Source organism: Scardinius erythrophthalmus (assembly GCF_964197995.2).
Source record: "Scardinius erythrophthalmus genome assembly, chromosome: 21".
Taxonomy (NCBI): Eukaryota; Metazoa; Chordata; class Actinopteri; order Cypriniformes; family Leuciscidae; genus Scardinius; species Scardinius erythrophthalmus.
Window position 1 is genome coordinate 15198557 of NC_138241.1, and position 25026 is coordinate 15223582.

General features: G+C 37.3%; 1 protein-coding gene across 2 annotated transcripts; it reads right to left on the reverse strand.

The window, feature by feature from the left end:
* Positions 1-16482: 16482 nt before the first annotated feature.
* On the reverse strand, positions 16483-21592 carry LOC308682192 (G-protein coupled receptor 4). Of its 2 annotated transcripts, none has more exons than XM_081351710.1 (2): positions 21414-21564; positions 16483-20755 (listed from the first exon to the last, which is right to left on the reverse strand). In XM_081351710.1, exons 1-2 carry the CDS (start codon positions 21497-21499, stop codon positions 19735-19737), a joined length of 1107 nt encoding a protein of 368 aa, XP_081207836.1. In that variant the 5' UTR covers positions 21500-21564; the 3' UTR covers positions 16483-19734. The 2 variants fall into 2 exon arrangements, with proteins under 2 accessions (XP_081207836.1, XP_081207837.1); XM_081351711.1 differs by having other exon boundaries at positions 19369-20773; positions 21414-21592.
* Between the last annotated feature and the right edge of the window lie 3434 nt (positions 21593-25026).

Here is a 25026-nt window from a genome sequence, read left to right on the forward strand (position 1 = left end):
CTGTCGCCACATCTCACAGTGAGTGTTGCAAGCCAATATGTTTGCTAGCTAAACTTAATAAAAGTTCTGGCTGATCTATGGTTTGCCACAGGAGGTGGAGGATAAATTCTGTGGCTAAGTCGTGCATGTCAAAGACATTTTGGGATATCTGCTAGAGGTGCTGCCAGGAATGGCTCCCAGCACGGCAGGCGGCCACTAGGAGTGACAGATGTCTGATATGTTGGCATGGATTTGCCAAACCATGATTTGAGCCTCCTCCCTGGCTGAAGAGCCCCATTTACCACACAAGATTGAATGCTCCCACAACCATATGCAGCTTGTGATGCACCACGTGACATAAGTGAATAGAATTATTCACATTAGCCTGAATAGGATCTTTTAAAGACTGAGATTAACTCTCATGTAGAGCAGACTGATCTCAAGTTAGAGCAGACTGATCTCATGTCATTATTGGTAAAATAATAATAATTAAAAAAAAATACTCCAAATGTAAGTTTTTTTTTTTTTTACTGACTACATGAGCTGCATCCTACAAACAGTGCTCATCATACATTTATATATGCTGTTTGTAATATTTTATCATTTTCAGAGTATCACAGCATTAACTTAGCAACATTCTAAAATTGTAGTCACTCGTGAGCACTTAATCCAAGATGGCAGATGAGGTGAGATAAAAATATATCATATATACAGTATTCACAGCTTTAACTTAGCAACATTAACAAAACTTTATAAATGAATTATAAGTATTATATAAATAAATATTTATACAGTAAGGATACAGTAAACACAATGCTGCTATAGAGTTTGATCAGAAGAAGGCATCTTTCTAGGTTTTGGAACTCAACTCAAACTCTATTTGTATAGCACTTTTCACAATACATTTTCACATAGTTTCAAAGCAGCATTATCTTAATATCTTCAAGCCTTACAGTCACTTTTAGCAGATAAGAGCTGACCAATAATATAGTTTACATTTTGCAATGATACAAGCATAGAACATAGAGATAAGCTATATTTTGTCTTACAAGTTTACTATTTGTGCAGATAAAGTTGGAAATACTTACATCCAACTTTATATAAAGAGCTGGCCGATTGTATAGTTACATTTTGCAATGGAATGAAAATAATATTCATTATATAATAAGCTTTAAGTAATGTACTTTTTGTAGGCGGATAAAGTTAGTCATAATATATCCAAGATTTGCTTTAGAAGAATGCTATAACTGCTATAACTGTTGGCCCCTCCATTTTCTTTTTTAATAATAATTGCCTTGTCTGCGTCTGAAGAAACATCACTGGATTATTAATTGGATAAGTGGAAAGCCCCGACGGTTGTGGAAATAATGCTGGGAGAGTTTGATTAATTTATTTCCCTGGCAAAGTCAAAAATAAATGATAAAACCTCTCTTCTAATGCAGAGTGAAAAGGTTTATCCTTTCACATAATGTTCTATCTAGCATTGCCCACAGTGACAAGCCGTTGAATTGAATTAGGAAGATGTGGCTTGGGGCTCTGCTACAGCTGTGGCTGTTTGATATGGGGTTTAAGGTGAGAGCAAAGCTGGCTGGACCTGAAAGCCAGTGAAAACACATTCATTATTAAATACCAGGCTCCAAGCAAAACCCGATTGCAGCGTTTCGTCCTGTGGAACTAGTCAAATTAATGTGGCATTACCAAATAGTCAGTGTACGGGGAGATTTGGCTACTTAGCAATGCTTGGACTTACTTTGTTCAGACCCTACATGGATCTGTTATGTTCTTGTTGTTACACACATGATTTAGACGACAAGTAAAGGTGGTCAGCTTGCATAATGATCATTACATGTCTAAATAATGCATCTAATAGGTTCACTTTACTTCATTTCTCTATTCACCAATTGACTTATTGTCATCAACGGCATCGAAAGAGACACTTCTATTCAATTGGGGGCACATCTTGAGGGTACTAGCATACAGTGGCAACAAGTCTAACATCAAAGAAAGCTAAATTTACTTTTTGGCTGTCAGTCTGAGGAGAACATGCTTGCCAGGTCTCCCCAGGGTACGTGACAGGGCCAATGTTTTCGATATCCCTCGCTCCAGATTGGTTTCAAAGTGCTGAGAGAAAATAGATATGGTCCCATGGAGGCCAGCATGCTACACAAGTGCAATCGTCAGATTAACTGGAGGGGATGAGGTCAATGTTTCTGTGCACTGAACCAGTTTCTTATAGGCCATGTCATCTGTGCTAAACTGTTACGCTCACAATATAACCGCTGCAGAAAGTGTCACATCTGACGTTTTGCGTTAGAGTTGACAGATTGGATGAGATTTAAGCCTAAATTATGGTTTTCATATAATATTATTTATATTTTATGTATGGAATCAATTTTTCAAATAGGATTATCGCTAGGATTTCTTTGAGACCCCCGCTGCATCCGAAATCGCTTACTGTACTGAGAAGGTGCTACATTTGAATTTGAATTTACATTAACGAATGTGAAAAAAATATGCTCTTAATATGGGTAGCATGAATGAAATTTGGACAAAGGCTATTTATCCTCTCCCGTGGCCTCATGGGATAGTAAAGTGTCCATTGAAGGTGCACTTCAGACTCTCAGCAGAAGTAGGTTATCCGGGGACTTTTCACCTACTGTTTTTCGAAAACTATGTTTTCAGACCTACAATCTTTTGGCGTACTTGCCGTTTTTCTGCATACTATATGTTAGGGAAGTTTGATTTTGAATATAATATGAGACCCCAGTTTGAAAATTCCTGTGCTATATAACAAATCTAAAGCCATTGCGTGTGATGAACAGACCCAAAGTCCTTAGACTCAGATTCAAAAATGGCCCGTCAGTATCAATGATTCTAAAAGGAATTTTATCAGTGAATACTTACTTAAATTTTGGTCTGTTACAAACACAAAACTGCAAAGTACAAGGGGCAATTTTTTAAGCTTAATTTTTGACCAATCACTATGTACAAAACTGGAAAGAGCTGCACATCAATTCTTTAAACATCCACTTTTGTGCTTTACAGAAAAAATCACAGAATATGGGATTGGACTTACACGAATTCTTGTTTTAGGATGAGCTATCCCTTTAAAACATTCTCAAATGATTTATTCCTCCATCATAAGCTCTGTTTCCGACACTGATGAAATGTGCACCCTTAAGAGTAACCATTAGCAATGAATCTCACAGCTGCACGCTTGCAGTTTGTGCAGTATTGATTATACAATATACATCATGTCAAATAGTCAATTTAATCGAAACATAAATGAGAACACTATGGGAATAGATAACGCATAGAAAGCACATGAGAATAAGTTGACCTTTGCAGTGAGAATGGAAAATAACAACCACACAGTACACAGAAAAATGGAATTTAATAACTAGACCTACACCTTTCCTTTGTTGGAGATGAGATGCGGTTTCCCTCACAGAAGCTCATACAGTAAGTAGACGGTAGTAAAGTTAAAAGGCATGACCTCAAATGTAATTGACCAGATTTCTAGGTTTCCTAAGAGAACTTCCAGATTATCTGTATGGTGCTGAAATATAGATGACAATGAATACATTTGCCTATCCACAAGCATCTGATCAGTTTAGAGGAGGGCAGAACATTCAAATCCTTAGGGTCTCTGCGTATCTTTCCTGTCCATCAATTTCCACCTCTCTGTTTGATTGCAGTTGATGGGATGTCTGAACGTCTCAGACACAAGACGGAATAGGAAATCAGTTTGGCTAATCAGTCATAAAAGTGAAAGCTGCCCAGGGAGAAGAAATGGAGCCAGAATGCATGCAAACATGCATAAGTTAAGAGAAAATGAAAGCTGACATTGCCATGGGAACCATGGTGCGTGTCTGAATGAGAATGCATTGCCATAATGGTGGAATAGATCAGCAGACGTTTTCAGCCAAACCCTAAATTAACTCTGCAGATAAAGGACGGGTAGGATCATATTTTATATAATCCAAAAAAGCAGAGGTTCATCACATGATATGATCTCATTCTACGACTTGCATATAAAGATTCCCTATGCTTTTGCAAAAGATTATAGTCCTCAGTCAGTAATCATTTGCTAATAAAACTAAATATTACAAATATTAGGTTAAACTTGGTTCCACACAAAAATTACCATAATTGAGCTGGTACGTAATCATAAAGTATAGTTCATCTCTACTGCTTGATTGTTCGTATCGGCACAAAATGTAAACAATTATCGCACAGCTCTATATAAAAATATAGGTATATCCAACTTTAATTATACTCATATAAAGAGATATAAAGAATATAAAGCAAATCTCAATTATTTGATTGTTTATATCATATACTGTATATGTAAACTATATTATCGGCCAGCTCTAATCTGCAAAATGCAACTGTAAGACATGAAGATATTAAGGTATTTTAAATTTAGATTTGTATTGTGAAAAGTGCTATACAAATATAATGGACTTGACATAAAAAAACTGTTGAAAACTGCTTTAAAAAAAGGTATAAGTGACCTTGGTTTAGCAAGTCAATCTGCTCTGGTATTTTAAACATTAACATCATGCCTTTTTTAAAAAAAAAAAGCTGCTTGAAACAATATATAGTGATAAGTGATAAAAATGTAACCAACCAAGGAATTCTGTGTTCTCTACAGATTTTTAGGATCTCAAATTTATGCTTATTCCGATAGCACATGAAGGCATTGGCTGTGTTTTCACACTGCTGTTTAGTTTGGATGAAACAGATGTTTTGAAGTACAGCTTTAGCTGTTTGTGATCAGCAAAACAGAGAGGATTTGACTAAAACAAGGTCGCTTAGCTTATTAAGTTGTTTAGCCGTTTGAACGTTTTTTTTATGTTAAGTCAATTTTATTTGTATAGCGCTTTTCACAATGCACATTGTTTCAAAGCAGCTTTGCTGAAAATTTACATTTAAAATAACTGCCTGTCAAACTGTATTTTCATACAGCGCACCCTTCTCACACAAACATCACATGTCATTCCATGAGGATGTGCAGAGTTACTGTAGATACGGCAGCCTCCTTTTACAGTTCCTCCTGAACCAAAACAACAAGCTTATGCTGCGTTCATGCCATGCCATAATTACAGTAATAATATGATGGTACACGTCTTCAGACTTGGATTTATGCGTTTCTACCCTTACATAACAAAAATACATGGTAATATACTGCAAAATATAATGTGATATATTACATAATACATTTCCATTAGGGATGCACGACATATTGGCCTCCATATCGGTATCGGCCTGATAACTAAATTTGACCGATATTTTAAAGCTGATAAATAATGGATTTTTCCTTCAGCTGAGACACTTCAGATGCGCACCGTTCACCATGATGGTTTTGAATTGCTTAAAATATGAGTGGAATCACTTCAAAAAAGGAAAATACAGTAAAGTGCAACATGTGCAGCGCAAGTCTGTCATATCGGCTACATTAAATTATAATGAAATTATAATTGTGTGCTTGGGACGTGGCTTTTAATGGTGAAGCTTTTGTTTTTGTAATCAGGCACTCAAAAATGATATAAAAATTTGGATTTAGATTAATCGGCCAATATATCCGTTATCGGCTTTCAAATATAAATAATTATCGTTTATCGGTATCGGCCAAAATGTTCATATCGGTGCATCCCTAATTTCCATAAACTAGTGCTTACATTTTCAAATATAATGCAATATATGCATTGTATGGCCATAGCCTATATTGATACATATAAAAATATTTAGAAATGAAGACAAAAATAGCATCACATGTAATATTTATAAAGTTGTATCCTTTATTGTGTACATATATTGCACATACATTTTCCCATATAAATGTGAATGTATGTACACCTATACACACACATTCACAGAAGTTACAGCAGATTTCTATCTCCCATCATGCTTTGCGTCTGACTGTTAAAGGAGAGTAAATGTTAAAATTAAATGTTATTTCATGTGTTTGTGTTTCTTATGCTTTCAAAGCTAACTTGGTATTGCTATCCTCATTCTCTCTCTGAAACTGCCCACCGTACCTTTAATGTCTCTGTGACTTATAGTATAATAACAATATAGTTTACCTATTGTAATGATATAATCAACCATTTGAGATTTGCTTATAGTTGTTTATGTGAGTCAGGCACGGATTTAGAAAGCAGAGGCCCCTGGGCACAACATCTTGGAGGCCCCCCTCCCCCCTCGTAGGGTTGTGGCCCAAACTAACACAGCATCTTTATTTTAAGAAACAGGAAGCTGTGGGTTTTTCTTTACTTTAAAACAAAACCACTTTCTTCAACTCCATTTCTTGTAATGTTAACTGTGACAGCAAAGGAGATCTATAAATGCACTGTTAGACATTGTATCGTATTTTTGCGGTAACTTACTAGCAGCACTATTGCCAGTAACTTACTGTAAATTTTGACTTATTTCATCTGTTAACTCTCACTCGTTCCTATACTCACTCATTACATGGCATTAGTGGTTTTAATGAATAGGAGTTGGTATGCATATAATTAAGGGCGTGCAAATATGGGTGGTGTTTATGATCATATAGTGGGCCGGTCTGGCCAAAAATGCCCGGGCCGATTTTTTGTCCCAGTCCAGCCCTGTTCACTGCCTAAGGACGAGCATGTGAAGAATCAGTGGTTAAAGTTCATCTTTACCATGGTCAGCACAGCAGTATAATCCTAAACTTTAAACTGTGTTCCCTTTATTTATATTTATACTTTAGTTTTATATTGTGTAGGTCTCCTGCTAACTGGCTCAAAATACGTCTTGCTGAAATACTTCTGCTAATCAGTTGTGGGTCACGATTACCTAACTGTGTCTATTAATGCAGATTGTCTGTCGTTCTCACTACTTTGAGGAAAGATTAAGCATGGAGCAAGATTTGTTTTACCAATGTTTACGTTACATCAGTCATTCATGCTAGAGCTCGGCTAATGTATGCACTGTAATTGATACAGTTTCCACGTGTTCACCGCAATAAATTAGAAAAATACTATATGTAAATAAATAAGTACAAGTAAAAGAATCGGTTTGTTTGATACATGCACTTGTTAATGCTGATGGTGAGGAATTACAGTTGCAACATCTCATAATGTTCCTCAAACTGAGTAGTGTATCACTGAGAAACGTCCTGCTCAAGTCGTCCTTGCGATGGAGGTTCGGGTTGAATAACTAGTTCTTCCAGTGTTTCATTATTGGACTCACGTTCGGATTGATATGGTAAAATCGACGTCATCGTTCGTTACTGTGTTCAGCTTACAGTGTAGGATGCCTCAGGACACAGCCAAAAAAACTGATCTGATCATGATACTTTTTTGGATAGGTCACACAGTTAGTGGGGTCTTGGAGGCCCCCTAGAGGTCGGAGGCGGTCCGGTGGTAAATCCGGCCTTGATGTGACTATAGGCTACTGTATACGTATGTAGGTAAAGTTTATATAGATCAAGTTTTGAGACCTTTTGAGATGATATAAACAATCAAACAGTAGAGATTTACATATCGAATGTTTACTTTTTTCACCAAGCATTAAAAAATGAAGAATCATCCTTACCTACGGCAGGTTGATGGTTATTGGCAAGCGTTGTATTTGCTTTTTAATATAATTTTAATAATTATTATATTAATTATATATATATATTAATTATAATTATTAATTATGTTATGTTTTTCACTCCAAGTTTCATAACATTCAGATGAAGCTGTGATTTTAAAAAATTCAAAACAGATTTTTGTAATCTGAATTTATTGATGTATATGTGTATAAAAGTGTGTTTGTATGTGTGTGTGTGGGTGGGTGTGAATTTTTTGCACTCTTGATGTTGTAGAGTGGGATTTTTAGAAATTCAAAACAGAAAATTATTCGGTTAGAAATGACCGAGGACCATCAGAGGGTTAAATAGCTGGAGTTGTTAAATTGTTGCCCTGCAACCCAGCACAAGTCCAAACTTTTCCAAATACAACAAAACAGAACAGAACAGAACATTAAACACTTTTTTTTATTTGTTTTTTAATTTTTATTTTATATTTATATTTGCTTTTAATTTAAATATGTATTCTTTCCAGTCTCATGCAAAGCATGCTGGGAACACGTAGACTTTCATTGTGAAATGAACTGGGTTGCATTTCCTCATTTGACTTGAGTAAAGAAAGTGAGCAAGCAGAAAAAAATGTGTGTTTAGTGCAAAGTACAGTGCATGCTTATATTTTCTTCCGAGACACATCTTAGATAGGTTCATAAGATCATTGATTAGGTTACAAAGGGTATTAAACAACAGCTGTATGTACAACAAAAGCAAGCACATGCGGGTCTGTTGATTCATCCATCATCATTTTCCTAATGGATTTAGGCAGTCACCCATATTTCCACTGACAACAGTGTGAATTCATTACTCACGCTGGCACTTCCATCATCCAACCAGCCACACTTCCACCCTCAATCAGTATGTAAACACCCACCATAAGCAATGGCTCCTTTTCTTATATTGACCAGGCGATTGAATATTAATGTATTGAAGACTATAATATTAAAATGTATTGAACATTGCTGTTGAATAATATTTTACCCACTGACAATCTGTAAAAAAAAATTATATGACCATGGCTAGCACTGCTTAAACTGAGCCCATTCGTCTTTCCTGTTCTCCCTCTTTATTTCTTTATTTTATTCTGCATGTTGAGGGTAAACATTTCCTAATAATTTCTGTATTCATTTTTCAGGACATTCTTAGCTTTGAGCTGTTTGACTGGTGATACATTTTAAAAACCTGCCAATTAGTTAGACAGTACGGTGACCGGGAGGGGACATGTTCGGTTCACTTATTTTTGTCGTGGCCACAACATATAAACTCGTGGGAACGTGATATTAAGTCGTGGGAACGTCATAATATCTCGTGGGAACGTCATATTAAGTCGTGGCCACAAGATCATTTTGTTGAGGTAACGACATCATTATGTCGTGGCCACGCGATGCAAAGTCGTGGCCTCGAGATCATATGTTGAGGGAACGATATATTTTTCTCGTGGCCACGAGATCATTTTGTTGAGGTAACGACATCATTATGTAGTGGCCACGCGTTGAAAGAGCCACAGCGGCCAATACTGTAACCGTACCATAGACTGGGCTACAGCAGAGATGGAGATGACAGAAGAAATAACATTTTACTTTAAATTAGGAATGTCATATAAAGATATAGTGCGGTCTTTGGCATTAAGACATGGGTACGTTATAAAGATAAGCGCATTCTTAGACTTTTTTTGTCGCACGCATATTTAGGGACCGTCTCAAAATTACATGCGACATTGGCATAAACGTTTCTAACTTCGATAGCATTTGAAGACAATAGCTGTGTCCCAAAGTGAAGGCTGCGTCCTTCGAAGGCCGTATTTGAAGGCCGGATGGCCGTATTTGAAGGCCGATTGCGTCACCGCGGCGCGACGAAGGACGTCCCAATTCAAAGGCTGCATCCTTGGAAGGTCGCATTTGAAGGCCGATTGCGTCACCGCGGCTCGATGAAGGCTGTCCCAATTCAATTCTCCATCCTCCGAAGGCCGCATTCGAAGGCCGGTTGCGTCATCGCGCCGCGACGAAGGCTTCCCTGATTCAAAAGCGACGCCAAATGCACCCTTCCTTTCCCCGTGAAAAGAAGGATACATAAATGGACACTTAGCGGCCTATTCTACCCCATAAGTCATTACGCGCCGTTGACGACAGCATTTATTTATTTATTTTTAAAGGCGGCCGAGACTAGAGATCGGTGGTGGACAGCAAATTCACATCTAAATGTAAGTATGATGTTTTCATTTACTCAAATAGCTAGCGAAACCAGAGTTAAAGTTTCTTATAAACTTCTTCTTAACTCCTTCGTCACCATTGCGTGGCTACATTTATCAGGTAGTTTTAGGCAAAACTTGTGGTAATAACGTTATTAGTTTAACGACCTATTTGTAATATTTGCACTTGTGTATTATAATAAATATCACTCACCCAATAAAGCCCAAAACAATAAGAAAAGCAGTAACGTTAGATAAGGCAATGGGGTTTCACTTTTATGTGTTTTTGTAGTGCTGTCATGCAAGCTATGTGATTTTAACCAAATTTTAGTATATAGAAATATGATTTCTTAAGTATTTTGTATGCATGTCTTGATGTGTCATATTTTGCAGTGTTAACAATGCATTTAAGATTGCTCCTCTGTGTTAAGTACCCTTTTCTGCTTTTTTAGAACAATTCAGGAAAAAATGGGTCTATATAAATATAAAAAGAAAAGTAATAGAACATCTTTGCTGAAATGTATTGTCCTGTTGTTGTTAACAAGCCATGGTTCATTTGCTCTGCCTTTAGGATTGCAAGTGTCCTGGGACAGGAGAGGGTGTGAGTGGGAAACCCACTGCTGAAACTTGGCCCTGGTTTGTCCTCATGGATGAGGTGTTGGGACAGAGGCATTGCACCAACCCCCCTGTCCTCATCGCCTCAATCCCTGAGGACACACCAGGGCCGAGTTCAGTAGTGGGTGCCCACAGTGAGGAGGAGCCAGGGGCAGCAGCCCCACCAGTAACAGCACCAGCACTAGCACCCACACCAGCAGAAGCACCAGCACGAAGGCGCCGAGACAGGACGAGTTTTTGGACTTGATCAGAGAAGAAATGCAACTACAGAGGGAGGCAGAGGCGAGGAGTGCACATGAAAGAAGGGAGAGGATGGACAGGCTGTTTTCTCTTCTTGAGAGAATGATTGAAAAATATATTTCCTACATATTCTTGTTTAACTTTTTTCACTTTTATTTTTTAAAAGAAAAATTATGTGCATTTATTTTTATGCAACTTTAATTGTGTAAATAAAAGAGAATGAATTGTTCTGGACATTGTTTATTTTTGTAATGACAGTAATACTTTCTGCATGAAACAAATGCTATACCTTTTTATTTTTTCAAATAAAATTGGTAAATGAAAATCATTTGTTCTATAGGCTACATTAAAGTACTTTTTCCAACTATTTACAAAATACGTTAAACATATCAAAATCAACATAAACATTTAATTTTACAATACATAAAATAAGAAAAAAATTATGTAGACTGTTGAGCTGAACTGCTGGACCGGGATGGGCTGCCCCTGGTAAGGCCTCCTGCTGGTGGGACATCATCTGGGACGGTCTCCAGAGTGTTAAAGAGCATATTTCCTCTATCCACTAAGTTGTCTACCAACAGGTTTGCAGGGCTGATTCAATCGACGGCTTTCTGAAAAAAGTATTTTTAATAACTACTGCATTTATATTAAGCTACTACTGCACCATATTGTGATGTGAGGGAAAAAAGTAGGCTACTTCAGGTTACTTCACATTTGTAAGTGAATACTTAACGAAATATGCAGTTCCGAAAATTAAAGTAACAAAATGTAGGCTTATTGTCACAATATTAACAAATTGTTGCTAACTACAGCAGCGTCCCATATCAAAGGGTGGATCTGACGCGCTCGGACCCGTCTAGCCTACGAAGGGTTGTTCTTGTCGCCTGGCAACCGTGACAGCTGCAAATGACGAGCGCGAGAAATACTGGACTTTTTATATTAAATTGGGTTTTGTATTTAAACAGGGCTAAACCGAAAATACATGATCCGGCAGCGCCGGGGCTCACCATGTCCTCCAGTAAAATATAAAACATAAAAATGACAATAGCCGATTCTGGCTCCATAGCTGTTTACTCAGTTATCAAAATGAATGATCAGGATAGCAGCTGTCCTCTCGCACCGTTGCTTGGCGCCAGGAGCGGTGATCGGGAACACCTGGTTGCACAATTAGGAAATCCTAGGAAGGCTACATGGTGCGTCCTTCAGATGACGCATAGGCTGCATCCTTGAAGTCTGCGTCCTTCGAAGGATGCAGCCTTCAACATTGGGACACAGCTTATGACTCACAGTCATAAAACCAATTGTACATTGTTCACCCAGGTCTCATGTATGATGCACACCTTTTAGATTTTTGATATTTATGACAATAAACTGCTGAATCATATGCAAATATTGTAGGCCTATTTCACATCTCTACTGTATGGGATCATACACAAAATATGACAATATTTAAAGCTCAATATCATTTGAAGACAATGACTCATAAAACCAACTGTATATTGTTCATATAGGTCTCATGTATGATGCACACCTTTAATATTTTTGATATTTATGACATAAACTGCTAAATCATATGCAAATATTGCTATGTATTTCACTACTGTATTGGATCACAGAATATGACAATATTTAAAGCTCAATAGCATTTGAAGACAGTGACTTACAGTCATAAAACCAACTGTACATTGTTCATATAGGTCTCATGTATGATGCACACCTTTAATATTTTTGATATGTATGACAGTAAACTGCTAAATCATATGCAAATAATGCTATGTATTTCACTACTGTGTGGGATCATATACAGAATATGACCACATTTAAAGCTCAATAGCATTTGAAGACAATGACTTACAGTCATAAAACCAACTGTAGCCTACATTGTTCATCTAGGTGTCAGGTATGTGGCAGTAGTGAAATAGGCCTACAATAATTGCATATGATTTAGCAGTTTATTGTCATAAATATCAAAAATCTAAAAGGTGTGCATCATACATGAGACCTGGGTGAACAGTGTACAGTTGGTTTTATGACTTTAAGTCATTGTCTTCAAATGCTATTGAAGTTAGAAATGTTTATGCCAATGTCGCATGTAATTTTGAGACGGTCCCTAAATATGCGTGCGACAAAGTCTAAGAATGCGCTTCATGTGTCTTTCACTTATAACGTACGCATGTCTTAATGCCAAAGACCGCACTATATCTTTATATGACATTCCTAATTTAAAGTAAAATGTTATTTCTTCTGTCATCTCCATCTCTGCTGTAGCCCAGTCTATGGTACGGTTACAGTATTGGCCGCTGTGGCTCCCTCAACGCGTGGCCACTACATAATGATGTCGTTACCTCAACAAAATGATCTCGTGGCCACGAGAAAAATATATCGTTCCCTCAACATATGATCTCGAGGCCACGACTTTGCATCGCGTGGCCACGACATAATGATGTCGTTACCTCAACAAAATGATCTCGTGGCCACGACTTAATATGACGTTCCCACGAGATATTATGACGTTCCCACGACTTAATATCACGTTCCCACGAGTTTATATGTTGTGGCCACAACAAAAATAAGTGAACCGAACATGTCCCCTCCCGGTCACCGTAAGACAGCGCTGAACAGCTTTCTTTATTATTCCTCTGCGTTCATCAAAGCTGTGGTTAACTGTACAGCTGAATCTGTTGTTCTCAGACATCCTCACAGAAATGGTAATGCAAAAGCCAATCCTCATGCTACTGTAGATTCTCCTGTGTTTCTTTCTTACTAAGGGTGGAACATATTGCCTAATGCAAAGCTGAGTGATTGATTCAACGCTATCTCACGACCAATTCGTACGAATTCGTACGAATGATAAAAAGTTGGCTAATTCGTACTAATTCGTACGACCTAGCTCGTACGAATTTGTACGATTTGTCTAAACCCACGTGATGGGTAGGTTTAGGGGCGGGGTCAGGGGTAGGTCATTCGTATGAATTCACACGAATTGGCCAATTCGTAAAATATGTACGATTTTGCAAAAATCGTACTAATTCGTACGAGCCAGGTCGTATGAATTCGTACGAATAAGCCACCTCGTAGAATTTGTACGTTTTCCCGTGAGATCGGGCTCGATTGATTAATGTATGTGTGAATTTTTATTTAAAAAAGGTTCAATGGGGTTCTATATAGAACTATAGGGTTCTTGACTCAATAAACCAAAAAAAATCCTTAACGCCAAAGGAGTAATTTGTATTATATAGCAATTTGTATAAACGAAGAAATGTCATCTTAAGCCATGTTTACACGACACCGTTTTCAAAACTAATGGAAGTATCCTTCCATTTCATCACTTTTTGGCTGCAGTGGTCAACACAGTAACTCTGTTTGCAGAAACCAACAAATTACACCAATCAATGGACCAAGAACAGTTTGGTCATTCACAGTATGTGATGCCCACAGGCAATGCATTGCACAACAAACATTACAGTCTCTGATGCTGAAAATAAAAATTGTTCTTCTCAGACATAATGACTATTTCCATTGGTTAGGGTCATTCATCTAGAATGTACACTAAATTATATTAACAATTACAACATTGTGTTAAACACATTTTGCAACATGCTCAATTCATTTCCCTCCTTGTAGGAGGTCAGATAATTGTTAGCAAACATATAGTTATTTCACACAATACACAGATCAAAATATAATGAATTTAACTGTGAGAACATGTAATATATTTATATTTCAGTCATTACTTACAGCTTTGAGGGTAATGAATAAAACATAAAGTTGTTGGCTTAATGGAGTATAAAGAATGTAATAATTATACAAAGAAAGAACAGAATTTTTTTTTTTTTTTTTAAATAATCACAAATAACCATCAATGACAAAGGCTTTGGGCCTAGACACATCCACAAATTGATGACTCCTAATAAAACATAATGCAGCTTGTTTTTAGTCTTTAGTCAGACATCATTTTCTGTATAAGTACACGAATTAAACTGGAACTGAAAAAGGATGTCACACAGCAATATCAGATATATTAAATCATTTCCGCTTCCTGTGCTCTTGTGATGTTGAAATGTTCACTTATGTTGAAAGTGAGAAGTTTCCAGTACATGGCATAAGATTTTTTTATGTCCCTCTATGACCTTCCTTGTAAGGGGTTGCTAAAGAGTGCTACTTCAGAATTCATTTGACCATCAAAGCCAAAGTTTTGATGGAAGTATTTATACAATCAGGACAAGTATAGGGATAGTTTTGTTTGTAGTGTAGTGTACTTAGGATGTACACCCACATGTGCTAGATGCCTTGTACATGTTACGAGTAAACATTGTTCATTTAGCCTATACTACCAACATTGTAACAATACAAAGCGGGTTTAAATGATGAACAAATAGTGATAGTGTACAGTCAGCTACCCGTTATTGCAAAATAAACCCTGACAGGGAACCCTACAGAGTCCATTACAATATACAAGACAAACTTTGCATGAACAATATTACAGTAACCTAATATTAACAGGCTACTATTTATCGGAAAGCGTATACCTTTTGCAAAATATTTGTTCGCAACGACTCCTGACCATTCAAGTTTTAGGTGGATTTTATGTGTTATATATTAAGTCACTGAGAATTTAATTATTACCACAATATTGCAATAACGCATTTTGAAATTATCATAAAAATGGATACATGAAAGTAAAATAAATAAATATGGATGCAAATTAACATAATACCTTTAAAAAAATCTAGCGCTTTTATTGGAATATGTCAATTTTATGGAAAGATTAGATGATGAGATGTTATTTAAACGCTTTAAACATTGACCGTTTCAAAAATTTGAGGCTTTCTCCTTTCAAGTAGATTGGAGAAGTAGAAGGAGCTGTATTTGAAAAGGCCACAGAGTAAAGTGACTTGTAAAAGGGGCGTAATTCATAATTAATATTTTAGCATAGTGCAAAAGACTAGCTTACCGCTTTATCTGTTATAAAATAACATAAAAGGTTAATAAAAAAGACCAGTCAACTATTTTTAAAATATTGTTTTATTCATTATCATTTTTTATTTGTTATGCAAGGCTAAACTTTTAATGCTACAATAAAATAAATAAAAACCAGGAGGGATATTTGGTTTGCATTCAAAGGTGACTTGTTAGCTTGGTTATCCGCCAGCAGCTGCACGCTCACTGAAGCATTCAGGTCTCTCTAGCCTTTTTAAAATTTTGACTTAAATTTTTTCATTAATGTCGTGCATGGGCCTGCAAGTCACTGATAAGAGACCACCTGAAGTGATACATATCTGAGGAGCATTTCAGGTGTGGGGATCAATAAGCTCTGATGCTGGGCCCGCACATACCCATCATGCCCACTCACGTCATTACTGAGGGCTTGTACAATGAGCCCATTGACAAATTAGGTCTGCGTGACCCAGTGAGTGACAGGGCAGGTTAAAGGAACAGACAAGTGCTAATCTAAAATCAAAATGCTGCCATTTCTCCCAGAGACAATCTACTACATACCTACCAAAATCAATAATATAGAGCTTGATACACTCACTATAAAGCGCAACCACAATTCGAGATGTGGTTAAGTGTGCTAACCAGATTCATTGGAAACTTGATAGAATACACTAGAGAGAGAGAGAGAGAGAGAGAGAGAGAGAGAGAGAGAGAGAGAGAGAGAGAGAGAGAGAGAGAGAGATGATTGTGAGTGTGAGTCATCAGTGTGAGTTTTATCATGTCTTCAGAACAAAAGTTTACTAAGCAATGATATGTTATAGATATAGTAGATTTGGAAAAACAAAAATAAAAAAAATCAATCAATAAACACAAGAAAATATGTTTGATTATTATGATTAACCATAAACAGGAAGTTTTTTTTCTTGGCAATATGCAATTTATTTATTCTACAGAACACTACAGTGAAGTACAGAAGTATAAAGAGTCAGAAAGTTTATAGTAAAACTAGTAGTAAAACTCTGACGTCTCATGATTTTGAAACAGTTCAAATAATACATTAAGGCATTTATTCAATTTATTCTTTTAATTATCTGATCATATAAAGCACAAAGAAAGCTATAAGATTTGATCTGTGTAATACTGCTATATTTTTCTATCATTTTTATTGAATATTTGTATCCTTTTCCATAGAGAATAGCATGTGGGTAGTCATATGTTATAGTTGGTCTGCCTACACTCTTCCATAAAATATGATCAAATACAGATTTCAATAGAAGGAAAACTTTGACAACTTTTGAAGACGTAGTCAAAGAAGCAGCACATTAACAACACAGCTGGCGTGAACACATATTGTTGCTTTGAAAGAATACTTTTTCAAAGGTTTTCAGATTTTTGAGGAGACTGCGAGGGTACCAACCAATGATATAACACAGAATGTCTCAAAAGTTCCTGTATTGCTGAGGAACTTGGATAAAGCTTTCATGGCAGGAATAAAGATGAAATGAACCAGATGGTCATAATATTTCTGTAAAGCTAAGTGTGGTTCTTGTTGGAAGTGCAAAAATATTATCTCTGGAAGCATCCGCAGTGAATATATCACATACAGGTAATGCAAAATAAAAAAAAAAAAAAAAAAATCCACTATACAAATTGTGTTTGCTGCTAAAAACCTTGATAACAGTGCAACAGGACATATTAGACAGAATATACAATATCAAACAGACATATAAAATAAACTTTGCAACTCAGACACAGCAAAGACATAAAACAATATCACAAATATAATAAAGTTCACTCAGCAATGTGCTGAATTGTGACATTTCTGAGTGTGGTCAATGCCTTCCTCTGGAGTTATTGCATTTGTGGGAATTTGCAGCCAAAAACAATCCTTCATAGTGGGATTTATCCTCAGGTTCAGTTCATTGTACTAAAAGAAAAGAAGACATTTTCTTCTCTAATGGTCTCAATGCAAGCTGCGACCCTTGGCAAGCCACGTCTCTGTCTTGCTTTTGCAGTTGATGGCAGTGGGTGTAATAATTAATTCTGGCACAAAAATCTCACAGGGAGACATACTGCACTTGGAGATCTAAATTCTGCCAACTTGATTTTTCCCAAAAAGACATTGCTGGAAAGTGACGTTACCATTTCACATAGGAATAGCTTTCGGATACTGATCATGAAATCATGTGGGAACTTATTTCCATGGTCAAACCTCTGCTTCATGTGAACATGAGTCACGATGACGCAATTATTATTATTTTCTCAGAATCTACATTAAGTGGTATTTAATGCTTGGAGAAATCAAAAGAAAATTATGTCATGAAAGTGCTAACTGGCCTGATGGCACCACTAGACACACAGTCCCAACTCTTCAGTATCTTTTAAATAATAATCTTTGTGTAAGTTGCTTGCAAATATTATTGTGCCAGTTGGGTGGTTATTTGGGTGGTGAATTTTTACACTATACAAAATGACTAACCACACAAATTAGCCAGTGTCTATTGCTAAGACCATAATGAATAGAACCATTAATTCAGTTCCAACAGTGCAGACATGGAAATGATTGACAGACAAATAAACTAAACTAAAATAATATCATTAAGACAGTGAAGACACACAGAAATAGCACAAATACACCATCTGGCAGGGTCTAATGGGGCTATGCTAATTAGCAAAAAATTGACTACTGTATATTATATTGCACAGATCCAATCTTTTGTCCCCAGTTTACATTCACTTCAAACTCGACTGCTATTCAATATATGTGTTTACATTAATCCCCACCCAAAATAATTCTGTTGGTGATCGCTTTACTATGCAATATGGTTGACCCTCCGGTTTTAAATGTCTGTAATTTTACAATTCATGTCGGGTGGCCATCATTATTTGGCAGGATGGATAAGTTATAAGTTGTCATGGATGTTTGCAGTGCAAAATCTGACTGAAATTGCACGGAAAATAACAGTATTTTCGTTTGTTGTTTTAGTAGCACGGTAAGATTTCATTTATTTGAGAGAGAGAGAGAGAGAGAGAGAGAGAGAGAGAGAGAGAGAGAGAGAGAGAGAGAGATTGTGAGTGTGAATTACCTGCATCCGTCTGTATGTTATTGTGAAGCTTGTTAGTTTATTTACAAAATAAAAGGCTGAGGCTGAAAACTAGTTTCTATATGCTCCCGAATATTTTTAAATCTTAACTATAAAGAGTACAGCTAAGAAAAAAAAAGAAAAAGAAAAAAAGCTGTGAGTTTTAGTGCGAGCGGATATAAGCACATCTGCTTCATAATAGGACATTACAAAACAACATTTGTGAGAAAACGTTTCCACCTCGCCTTGAGGTGGCTTGGAATTCCAAAGTGGAAATGGATGTTTAGATGTAGGCCAGATGTCCACATACGGTATCTTAAAACCACATTTAGAAGAGGCTCAGAACGGATGCGAAAAAAAAACGAAAAAAAAAAAAAAAACGGATCTCGTGCGGATTTTTGTGTTTACACGTGCAACAAATTCTGATCTGTGTCAGTTGTGAGAAAAAAATCTGTTTTTTTGTGTCAGTGTAAACAGCCATTGATCCCGAAAAGTCTATTTTAACTCTTTTCCTGCCATTGACAGAAAATTCCGACTTTCCGTGTTTTCACTGTTATACGTTAGGGGGCGCTATGACACATCTTCTGAAAGAGTACTGAATCTCCTGTTCAAAACACAGGAAAAGAAGAAACGGAAACAAGTGATAGCATATGTGAGCAAATGCATTTGTAAAATAACACAAACCTTTCAAAAAAAAGGTTTTCTCAATTTTCTTAGCTTTTTTTTTTGCTTAAAATGTTGTTTTTTTAATGAAACTTACCAACATTCAAGTGTTGATAAAAAATAATGCATTAAGCTTTAGAATAAAACGTTTTTTGCTTTTTTTTTAAGCTGAAGGTCTGTTCTTTCTTTCGATACATTGCTTGTTCCGATATTCATACAACAAAATATTCTGGGGGCCATGAAATTTTTGTGAAAATTATCAGAAATGCTGGCGGTGACTGGCAACTTCTTTTTTTTTTTTTTTACGCTGTTGGGGAAAGAGTTAAATGATCGCTCCACCATAGATCCTATTATATGGCCACATGAATTTGGTATAGTTTCATAGTTCTTTGTCCAAATTGTATTTCAAATATATAACCAGGGGTAAATCTTTAATCACAGACTTGACTGGAGCATGTCGGTTTCTCAGTCCGATATGATTTGGTCCTCAATCTCCTCAGGCAGGGCAAGTAGTTCCCAGCCGTGTCACGGAAGTCTCTGCGGAGAAAGATGTAAAACACAGGATCCAACAAGCTGTTAAGGCTCAGAAAGCCTCGTGTTAACTGATAGGGCACAAACACAGCCTTCTCCCAAACGCACGCATTGCTGTGTATCAGCAGTCCAACGTACTTCACACAGCCGATGAAATGATAGGGCCCCAGCACCGTGACAAATACAGCCACCAGAAGGGTGAGCAGACCCCTGATACTCCTCTTCTCCTCGGATAAAAGCGAGTTGATTGCCATCAGAGAGCGGACGGTCTCTCTGTGGAGACCAACAATGAAGCTCAGGGGTATGATGAAGGACACAAGCAGAGTAATCAGCCTGTAGGTGATGAAATGACCCTCTGAGGGATACTTCTCGATACAAAGAGTGTAATTTTCCTGCTTGGGAAAGAGCTTGTCAAACGCGATGGTAGGTGGCACCGCAATTAGTATCCAAATGGCGAGTGCTATCCAGCGGGCAAACCTCAAGTTACGCAGATGCTTGAAGCTGAGAGGTCTGGCGATGGCCAGGTGACGCTCTAGAGCGATGATACACATGAAGAAGATGCCCGCGTAAATGCTAATGTAAAAAGTCAGACCCATAAACTGACAGCTCCGGGTTCCGAAGCGCCAGTAGTGTCCGTTGGCATAGTAGTCTATCCATAAAGGCAAACTCAGGAGTTGAACTAGATCTGCGATCAGCAGGTTAATGACGTACACGGGTAGAACGTTCTCTGATTGGATTAGTTTGTAGAGCCCAAAAAGCGCGAACAGGTTCAAAGGGGTGCCAATGATGAAGAAGATTCCATACAGGATGGGAAGGAAGATGCCGTCTTGACTGAAGTCGATTCCGCAAGCATTTCCCACAGCTGATGGGACGCTCAGGTTGGTGAGGGCACTTGCATCGAAGTGGTTCTCCATCTTTTGGCTATGACGGAGTGGTATTCTGTTATTGACATGGTTTTGAAGCATATTCACAAAACAATTTATTTTTTTTTTGCTACTGACAAGCATTTATGTAACAGTTTCATCTGTAGTATAATCTAAATTTATGCAGCATTATGCATGGGGAATACACATTTACAGAACAAGTATTTCAAACTCCTGTAGGGGGAATTCACTATGAATGAAATGCAGAGTTTTAATTCCCACTTCACATGAGGAATTATATAGCCTACAGTAAATCACAAATATGTAATGGCACAAATATGGCCACGAACTCAATGAGTTTGAATGCAATTTGCATGACACAACTTACATTTATGCACTTAACAGTTGTTTTTATCTAAAGTGACTACCAAGTCATCCAATCTATACATTTTTAGAGAGGCATAAGCATAATTTATATAGAAAGAAGGCAGGTTTTATCAAAAGAAAGATTTATCAGTGATTTAATTTAATGTGGTAAAGCACTATTTCACCACATTTAGTTACTGGTTAAACTGCATTGTGGGTGGTTTGTGGGAAAATAAAAGTATTTACACAAGTGGCAAAACTGTTTAGTGAATTTGCTATTGTAAATTCTCATAAGACTGATATCTTAAATCCAAAAAATAAATATGAATAAATGATGAAAAATGACTTACCTTAAAGGTTCCGATAGAAAACTTAACTGCTGCTGACTTGAGAGACAACCCAATTCACCACATTTGCCACAGGAAAATGAAATCATATAATTCAGGAGATAAAAACTGAGGACTTCAAACTCATTCAGTGTGCTCAGCCACAGATGCACATTAGCACATGACTAACCTCACGTACACATGAGGAAATGTGTCAGGAGGATGTGATGTTACTTATTGCAGAGGCTTTACCGACATTTAACCAATTACACATACAAACATGTCTAACCAATAAAAAAAGAAAAAAAAGAAAAAAAGACATTTGAGCCATACATCCATGTGAAACATACACACATACATGCATACATGAATATTTAACTTAACTTAACTTACCTTAATTGAAATTTGAAAACTTTCCAAAAAAAAATTGAAAATGCACTCAGTAATTTGTGTTTGTAAAAAATGTGTTTTTATTCATCCATCAAATCCCCATAAAGGTAGTGACATTTTGAAGCACTAACAAGATTTAAACATGACAATAATTATTAGTGTGCACTGGCATTTGAAAAGCTGCAAGATGAATTTAAAGACGTCTTACACATGGGGAAGAAGACTGTCTGTTCATGTGTCAAAGAACTGGTTAAAGTGATGTCAAAGACACGTACAATGCTGGTGTCAGACATTGAATTGCATCATCTTCATAGAATGTAGCTTGGCATGAACCTGGAGAGTGAAGGGTAGATTAAAGCTTGGAGCAGGATTTTTTTATTTTTTATTATTATTATTATTATTTTTTTTTAAGACTGACTGCATACATATTTCATACTCGCAGGCCAGGAAGTATAAAACTGCACAGCTTCTATCTGCTTTTGAAGGTTTTATCAGTCCCCGGTTGATCTGGAACTCTAGGTAACACTTTTCAAGCAGTCTGAAGTGGCATTTCTTCAGGTTGTTGGCGAGTCCAGCCTGAGGGAGCTCCTCCAGCAGCCTCAAGAGTTGAAGCAGATGTTTGTCTCATCTTTCAGAGAGGATGAAAACATTATACAGTTATAGTACATTTCATATGGTTATTTCTTCTGAAGGTCTTAGAAGAAAGTCCCCAGGTCCTTTGAAAGGAGGGACATCACCTGTTAAAGATCATGTCATAGGTTCAATCTCAAGAGAACACATACTAACAGATTTAAAATGTATAAATGCACTATAACAGGGGTTTTCTAACTGAGGTTCTCTTTTAAAATTATTTTGGACCAAATGCCAACTATTAAAATTATTTACAATATTTATTACTTTGTATTAAGGTGACCTTTTTTTTTTTTTTGCCCACTATTGAAGGTAGGCAATGTTTTTTATAAACACTTTTTTTATAGGCCTACTGGTTGGAACTCTCTTCACATCCTGATAGCAATCAATAATAGATGTGGTCTATATATGTACACTTAACAAAATTATAAACACAACACTTTTGTTTTTGCCCCCATTTTTCATGAGCTGAACTCAAAGATCTAAGACTTTTTCTATGTACACAAAAGGCCTATTTATCTCAAATATTGTTCACAAATCTGTCTAAATCTGTGTTAGTGAGCACTTCTCCTTTGCCGAGATAATCCATCCACCTCACAGCATATCAAGATGCTGATTAGACAACATGATTATTGCACAGGTGTGCCTTAGGCTGGCCACAATCAAAGGCGTTTCAGAGAATTTGGCAGTACATCCAACCGGCCTCACAACCGCAGACCACTTGTAACCACAACAGCCCAGGACCTCCACATCAGGCATCTTCACCTCCAAGATCGTCTGAGACCAGCCACCCGGACAGCTGCTGCAACAATTGGTTTGCATAACCAAAGAATTTTTGCACAAATTGTCAGAAACGTCTCAGGGAAGCTCATTTGCATGCTCGTCGTCCTCATCGGGGTCTAGCCCTGACTGCAGTTCGTTGTCATAGCCAACTTGAATGGACAAATGTTCCCATTCGATGACATCTGGCACTTTGGAGAGGTGTTCTCTTCATGGATGAATCCCGATTTCCACTGTACAGGGGAGATGGCAGACAGCGTGTATGGCATCGTGTGGGTGAGCGGTTTGCGGATGTCAAACACTTTATATGAACAAACTACTAATCTATAAAACACAATCGGTCTACCGACCTTTTACTGTGTTGTGTCAATTGATGTTGATATGCGCGAGAGAGAGAGAGCAATACAGCACTCGTGTTGTTTGAAGGCGATGAGAGTGTGCACGCGCGCTCTGCTTGTTCTTATGCGCCCTGTCCACTGATCTAAATAATTCGTTGTTACGACGACTTGAACGATGAACTAATTCCCTCCCTCATTTTGATTTAACGAATTACAACGTGGCTACAATATAATAAAACGAGGGAACAAATTATTTTTCACTATTTAATTAATAGTATCAAACTGTTTTTCTTACCTGTGAAGATAGCTTTTCAGTGAAGGCCGACTAGTGTTCTCGTACAGCTTTTTATTCCTTTGGCAAAGAAATTGGCATTTTTTAATAAGACTTTAAACAAATACCCATTTAAATGCTTAGGATGTTTGCGTTGTGAGAATGTACAGGGAGACTTTAGATTTAAAAAACTGTGTCTGGTTAGGCAATGTTTTTTCAGTCAAATCATAAAATTTCCTATTGATTCAGTAGAACGTGTGAGCTCACTAGGGAATACCAATATGGCGGCGCAGTGGCTTCACTGTTTATGACGTCATGAGCTATCCAGTCATTCTATATAGATCAGTGATCTGTACACAATTCCTGGAAGCTGAAAACATCTCAGTTCTTGCATGGCCAGCATACTCACTGGACATGTCACCCACTGAGCATGTTTGGGATGCTCTCGATCGGCGTATACGACAGCGTGTTCCAGGTCCTTCCAATATCCAGCAACTTCGCACAGCCATTAAAGAGGAGTGGACCAACATTCCACAGGCCACAATCAACAACCTGATCAACTCTAAGCAAAGGAGATATGTTGCACTGCGTGAGGCAAATGGTGGTCACACCAGATACTGACTGTTTTTCGGACCCCCCCGGTCGTCTCCAATTGACGTTCCCTAATGTCTCCAATCGACGTTTAATATATAGTATTCCCCTCTAAACTAACTCACCTGCTGCACAGCAGAAATTAACAGACAGACTTCAGCAAATGTCCTTTAAATTCTTTAATCACGACCGGGAGAGTACTCAAGCAATTCTCAGAGAATCTCTCACAAGAAGAAGCAAGGCCGGAGGATCTCAGACAAATTCCATTGAGAATCCCACCAGCTAAAAGAAAACAAGTTTTTATAGAATAAGGAGGTAGGCTATGGCAAAAAATGTCATGCTGCATTACATAATTTCCCCACAATTTGATTGGTTTTCATAGACAAACCCTTTTGTTACTAGGTAAAGCAAACTTTGTTTTAATGATTATGTCAAATGTGGAACATCTGTCTGTCTATAGTATTGAACCCTTTGTGTGTTGTTTATTTCACCCATGTAATTGATTTGGTTTGTGTGTGTATTTTGATTATTTAATGCTGTGTCACTGGTTGCTTATGTGTGGGTCTAAATACTCCCGAACAGTTATGATTGACAGACCCAACCCTCTTGCTGTGACATTGGTGGCATTTGACAGCGC